The 6,922-nt window shown below is 44.4% G+C and overlaps 1 protein-coding gene across 1 annotated transcript in view; it reads right to left on the bottom strand.

The window, feature by feature from the left end:
* The window catches only part of noc3l (NOC3-like DNA replication regulator), an 18,958-nt gene extending 15,906 nt beyond the window's left edge, over window positions 1-3,052 (bottom strand). Inside the window, exons 1-3 of the mRNA XM_053341667.1 lie at window positions 2,946-3,052; window positions 218-422; window positions 1-90 (exon numbers count right to left, since the gene is read on the bottom strand). The exon at window positions 1-90 is cut by the window's left edge and continues 37 nt beyond it. Coding sequence (XP_053197642.1) covers window positions 1-90; window positions 218-422; window positions 2,946-2,954 — 304 coding nt within the window. The 5' untranslated portion in view covers window positions 2,955-3,052. The remainder of the gene's footprint in view (window positions 91-217; window positions 423-2,945) is intronic.
* Between the last annotated feature and the right edge of the window lie 3,870 nt (window positions 3,053-6,922).

Raw genomic sequence — 6,922 nt, 5'->3', positions numbered from 1 at the left:
GGGCCATGGACGTGAGGTGCTGCAGGTCTTGCTCGTCCATCATGTCCGTGGGAAGCGTCTCCAGGAAGTCTTCCTCATCCTCCTCTTCCTCTGTGAGACATCATGTGACACGCAGCTCGTTAACCTCGTTACGCTCGTTAAGCTCGTTACGCTCGTTAAGATCGTTACGCTCGTTACGCTCGTTAAGCTCGTTAATGAACATGTTAATGAGTCTGACCTGGTCTCTTCCTGTACGTCTCCAGCGGCCGCGGCGTCCTGATGGCGGCATCCTTCACCGCCTGTCTCAGCTTCTTATGTTCCTTTCGTTGTTTCTTAGCAACGTTCTGCTGCTTCATCTGTCGGTTCTTCAGTTTGTTCTCCAGCTTCACGCCGCTCGTCTTCAGCAGGCGACGGAACGTCGGACGCCGCTTCTTCGAGCGAGGCTGTGGGAAGGAAACGATGATGTCACGGTGACATCACAAGAACACTGCGCTTCCAGCTCATAGAACCTTATGAACCTACTAGAACACTGCGCTTCCAGCTCATAGAACCTTATGAACCTACTAGAACACTGCGCTCCCAGCTCATAGACCCTCATGAACCTACTAGAACACTGCGCTCCCAGCTCATAGAACCTTATGAACCTACTAGAACACTGCACTCCCAGCTCATAGAACCTTATGGACCTACTAGAACACTTCCAGCTCATAGAACCTTATGGACCTACTAGAACACTGCGCTCCCAGCTCATAGAACCTTATGAACCCACTAGAACACTTCCAGCTCATAGAACCTTATGAACCTACTAGAACACTGCGCTCCCAGCTCATAGAACCTTATGAACCTACTAGAACACTACGCTCCCAGCTCATAGAACCTTATGAACCTACTAGAACACTACGCTCCCAGCTCATAGAACCTTATGAACCTACTAGAACACTCCCAGCTCATAGAACCTTATGAACCTACTAGAACACTGCGCTCCCAAGCTCATAGAACCTTATGAACCTACTAGAACACTCCTAGCTCATAGAACCTTATGAACCTACTAGAACACTGCGCTCCCAGCTCATAGAACCTTATGGACCTACTAGAACACTTCCAGCTCATAGAACCTTATGGACCTACTAGAACACTTCCAGCTCATAGAACCTTATGAACCTACTAGAACACTGTGCTCCCAGCTCATAGAACCTTATGAACCTACTAGAACACGGCGCTCCCAGCTCATAGAACCTTATGAACCTACTAGAACACTGTACTCCCAGCTCATAGAACCTTATGAACCTACTAGAACACTGTGCTCCCATCTCATAGAACCTTATGGACCTACTAGAACACTTCCAGCTCATAGAACCTTATGGACCTACTAGAACACTTCCAGCTCATAGAACCTTATGAACCTACTAGAACACTGTGCTCCCAGCTCATAGAACCTTATGGACCTACTAGAACACTTCCAGCTCATAGAACCTTATGGACCTACTAGAATACTTCCAGCTCATAGAACCTTATGGACCTACTAGAACACTTACAGCTCATAGAACCTTATGGACCTACTAGAACACTGCGCTCCCAGCTCATAGAACCTTATGAACCCACTAGAACACTTCCAGCTCATAGAACCTTATGAACCTACTAGAACACTGCGCTCCCAGCTCATAGAACCTTATGAACCTACTAGAACACTGCGCTCCCAGCTCATAGAACCTTATGAACCTACTAGAACACTGCGCTCCCAGCTCATAGAACCTTATGAACCTACTAGAACACTGTGCTCCCAGCTCATAGAACCTTATGAACCTACTAGAACACTGCGCTCCCAGCTCATAGAACCTTATGAACCTACTAGAACACTGTGCTCCCATCTCATAGAACCTTATGAACCTACTAGAACACTGCGCTCCCAGCTTATAGAACCTTATGAACCTACTAGAACACTCCTAGCTCATAGAACCTTATGTACCTACTAGAACACTGCGCTCCCAGCTCATAGAACCTTATGAACCTACTAGAACACTGCGCTCCCAGCTCATAGAACCTTATGAACCTACTAGAACACTGCGCTCCCAGCTCATAGAACCTTATGAACCTACTAGAACACTGCGCTCCCAGCTCATAGAACCTTATGGACCTACTAGAACACTTCCAGCTCATAGAACCTTATGGACCTACTAGAACACTGCGCTCCCAGCTCATAGAACCTTATGAACCCACTAGAACACTTCCAGCTCATAGAACCTTATGAACCTACTAGAACACTGCGCTCCCAGCTCATAGAACCTTATGAACCTACTAGAACACTACGCTCCCAGCTCATAGAACCTTATGAACCTACTAGAACACTACGCTCCCAGCTCATAGAACCTTATGAACCTACTAGAACACTACGCTCCCAGCTCATAGAACCTTATGAACCTACTAGAACACTGTGCTCCCATCTCATAGAACCTTATGAACCTACTAGAACACTGTGCTCCCAGCTCATAGAACCTTATGAACCTACTAGAACACTGCTCCCAGCTCATAGAACCTTATGAACCTACTAGAACACTGTGCTCCCAGCTCATAGAACCTTATGAACCTACTAGAACACTGTGCTCCCAGCTCATAGAACCTTATGAACCTACTAGAACACTGTGCTCCCAGCTCATAGAACCTTATGAACCTACTAGAACACTGTGCTCCCAGCTCATAGAACCTTATGAACCTACTAGAACACTGTGCTCCCAGCTCATAGAACCTTATGAACCTACTAGAACACTGTGCTCCCAGCTCATAGAACCTTATGAACCTACTAGAACCTTTTTTCTTCTGATAAATGAATAAAAACTAAATAAAAACAAATGCACGAGGACAGAAACTATGACGTCACTTTGATCAACGATAAAAGGAGACTAACTGTCAGATGTCGGGGTTATGACGTCAGGGTTAGGGTTAGGGAGGAAGAGGTTTATTAAACTCACCGGACCCATGATGACGGAACCGGGACGTTTCTGCTCCGGTTGGTTTCTGAGCTGATCGGTTTGTTTCTACACGCGTGCTGCTCACCGGAGAACCGGAAACAACCCGGAGATAACACGGAAGCACTCGGTGAACCGGTGTGAACAGCAGCGCCCCGAGCGGCGGGAGGCCGGAAACACGTCACAGAGAAAGTGTGACGTTTGTTTTAAAGTCAGTTAAACTAGATTTAAAAGCAGCTTCAGGTTTGTTAAAATGTACTTTTATTATTTTTGTTGTTTTTTTAGAAGGAAGGAAGGAAGGAAGGAAGGAAGGAAGGAAGGGAGGGAGGAAGGAAGGAAGGAAGGAAGGGAGGAAGGAAGGAAGGAAGGAAGGAAGGGACTGAATTCAGACTGAACTCCGCAGCAAGACATCATGGAGGTTACGCCCAGTTCAATATAATCAATATATTAAAAAAAGATCAATAAGAGAGATTTGAAATGACATTTGATCCATTTTATACCAAAAGACTGAATACTCCTGAACATGTCAAATGGTGTAACCACAAAATGTCAAATGGTGTAACCACAACATGTCAAATGGTGTAACCACAAAAGAATGATAGATATTAAATATTGTATCAGCTACAGTGTGTTTAAGTGGACTTATACTAATAATGACTTCATTTAAAACATGTAAATGTTTCCTGGTCTCCATGGTAACCAGATGAAATGTAATATTTAGAACAATAGTATTCCATTAGCTTTATTTAATATAAAAGTTATAATGTAAGATCATGCCACACTAGTTGATATTGTGTTAGGTAGGAAGGAAGGAAGGAAGGAAGGAAGGAAGGAAGGAAGGAAGGAAGGAAGGAAGGAAGGAAGGAAGGAAGGATGTAAGATCATGCCACACTAGTTGATATGGTGTTAGGTAGGAAGGAAGGAAGGAAGGAAGGAAGGAAGGAAGGAAGGAAGGATGTAAGATCATGCCAAACTAGTTGATATGGTGTTAGGTAGGAAGGAAGGAAGGAAGGAAGGAAGGAAGGATGGAAGGATGTAAGATCATGCCAAACTAGTTGATATGGTTTTAGGAAGGAAGGAAGGAAGGAAGGAAGGAAGGAAGGAAGGAAGGAAGGATGTAAGATCATGCCAAACTAGTTGATATGGTGTTAGGTAGGAAGGAAGGAAGGAAGGAAGGAAGGAAGGAAGGAAGGATGTAAGATCATGCCAAACTAGTTGATATGGTGTTAGGTAGGAAGGAAGGAAGGAAGGAAGGAAGGAAGGAAGGAAGGAAGGATGTAAGATCATGCCTAACTAGTTGATATGGTGTTAGGTAGGAAGGAAGGAAGGAAGGAAGGAAGGAAGGAAGGAAGGATGTAAGATCATGCCTAACTAGTTGATATGGTGTTAGGTAGGAAGGAAGGAAGGAAGGAAGGAAGGAAGGAAGGATGGAAGGATGGAAGATCATGCCAAACTAGTTGATATGGTGTTAGGTAGGAAGGAAGGAAGGAAGGAAGGAAGGAAGGAAGGAAGGATGTAAGATCATGCCAAACTAGTTGATATGGTGTTAGGTAGGAAGGAAGGAAGGAAGGAAGGAAGGAAGGAAGGATGTAAGATCATGCCACACTAGTTGATATGGTGTTAGGTAGGAAGGAAGGAAGGAAGGAAGGAAGGAAGGAAGGAAGGAAGGAAGGAAGGAAGGAAGGAAGGAAGGAAGGATGTAAGATCATGCCACACTAGTTGATATGGTGTTAGGTAGGAAGGAAGGAAGGAAGGAAGGAAGGAAGGAAGGAAGGAAGGATGTAAGATCATGCCAAACTAGTTGATATGGTGTTAGGTAGGAAGGAAGGAAGGAAGGAAGGAAGGAAGGATGGAAGGATGTAAGATCATGCCAAACTAGTTGATATGGTTTTAGGAAGGAAGGAAGGAAGGAAGGAAGGAAGGAAGGAAGGAAGGAAGGATGTAAGATCATGCCAAACTAGTTGATATGGTGTTAGGTAGGAAGGAAGGAAGGAAGGAAGGAAGGAAGGAAGGAAGGATGTAAGATCATGCCAAACTAGTTGATATGGTGTTAGGTAGGAAGGAAGGAAGGAAGGAAGGAAGGAAGGAAGGAAGGAAGGATGTAAGATCATGCCTAACTAGTTGATATGGTGTTAGGTAGGAAGGAAGGAAGGAAGGAAGGAAGGAAGGAAGGAAGGATGTAAGATCATGCCTAACTAGTTGATATGGTGTTAGGTAGGAAGGAAGGAAGGAAGGAAGGAAGGAAGGAAGGATGGAAGGATGGAAGATCATGCCAAACTAGTTGATATGGTGTTAGGTAGGAAGGAAGGAAGGAAGGAAGGAAGGAAGGAAGGAAGGATGTAAGATCATGCCAAACTAGTTGATATGGTGTTAAGAAGGAAGGAAGGAAGGAAGGAAGGAAGGAAGGAAGGAAGGAAGGATGTAAGATCATGCCAAACTAGTTGATATGGTGTTAAGAAGGAAGGAAGGAAGGAAGGAAGGAAGGAAGGAAGGAAGGAAGGAAGGAAGGATGTAAGATCATGACTAACTAGTTGATATGGTGTTAAGAAGGAAGGAAGGAAGGAAGGAAGGAAGGAAGGAAGGAAGGAAGGATGTAAGATCATGACTAACTAGTTGATATGGTGTTAGGTAGGAAGGAAGGAAGGAAGGAAGGAAGGAAGGAAGGATGTAAGATCATGCCAAACTAGTTGATATGGTGTTAGGAAGGAAGGAAGGAAGGAAGGAAGGAAGGAAGGAAGGATGTAAGATCATGCCAAACTAGTTGATATGGTGTTAGGTAGGAAGGAAGGAAGGAAGGAAGGAAGGAAGGAAGGATGGAAGGATGGAAGATCATGCCAAACTAGTTGATATGGTGTTAGGAAGGAAGGAAGGAAGGAAGGAAGGAAGGATGTAAGATCATGCCAAACTAGTTGATATGGTGTTAGGTAGGAAGGAAGGAAGGTAGGTAGGAAGGAAGGAAGGAAGGAAGGAAGGAAGGAAGGTAGGTAGGAAGGAAGGAAGGTAGGTAGGAAGGAAGGAAGGAAGGAAGGAAGGAAGGAAGGATGGAAGGATGGAAGATCATGCCAAACTAGTTGATATGGTGTTAGGAAGGAAGGAAGGAAGGAAGGAAGGAAGGAAGGAAGGAAGGATGTAAGATCATGCCAAACTAGTTGATATGGTGTTAGGTAGGAAGGAAGGAAGGTAGGAAGGAAGGAAGGAAGGAAGGAAGGAAGGTAGGTAGGAAGGAAGGAAGGAAGGAAGGTAGGTAGGAAGGAAGGTAGGAAGGAAGGAAGGAAGGTAGGTAGGAAGGTAGGTAGGAAGGAAGGAAGGAAGGAAGGAAGGAAGGAAGGAAGGAAGGAAGGATGTAAGATCATGACTAACTAGTTGATATGGTGTTAGGTAGGAAGGAAGGAAGGAAGGAAGGAAGGAAGGAAGGATGTAAGATCATGCCAAACTAGTTGATATGGTGTTAGGAAGGAAGGAAGGAAGGAAGGAAGGAAGGAAGGAAGGATGTAAGATCATGCCAAACTAGTTGATATGGTGTTAGGTAGGAAGGAAGGAAGGAAGGAAGGAAGGATGGAAGGATGGAAGATCATGCCAAACTAGTTGATATGGTGTTAGGAAGGAAGGAAGGAAGGAAGGAAGGAAGGAAGGATGTAAGATCATGCCAAACTAGTTGATATGGTGTTAGGTAGGAAGGAAGGAAGGTAGGTAGGAAGGAAGGAAGGAAGGAAGGAAGGAAGGAAGGAAGGAAGGAAGGATGGAAGGAAGGAAGGAAGGAAGGAAGGATGTAAGATCATGCCAAACTAGTTGATATGGTGTTAGGTAGGAAGGAAGGAAGGAAGGAAGGAAGGAAGGAAGGAAGGAAGGAAGGAAGGAAGGATGTGAAGTTATTCGTTTATTTTCACATTTTAACCCTTTAAAGTTAAATAAACCTCATGAGACAGATATCACATCTTCATTATTTTATTATTTTCCAAACATGAAAAAATTCATCTATA

This window comes from Scomber japonicus, chromosome 20 (genome assembly GCF_027409825.1).
Source record: "Scomber japonicus isolate fScoJap1 chromosome 20, fScoJap1.pri, whole genome shotgun sequence".
NCBI lineage: Eukaryota > Metazoa > Chordata > Actinopteri > Scombriformes > Scombridae > Scomber > Scomber japonicus.
The sequence above is the reverse complement of the archived record's forward strand: the minus strand, read 5'-3'. Positions and strand labels throughout refer to the sequence as shown.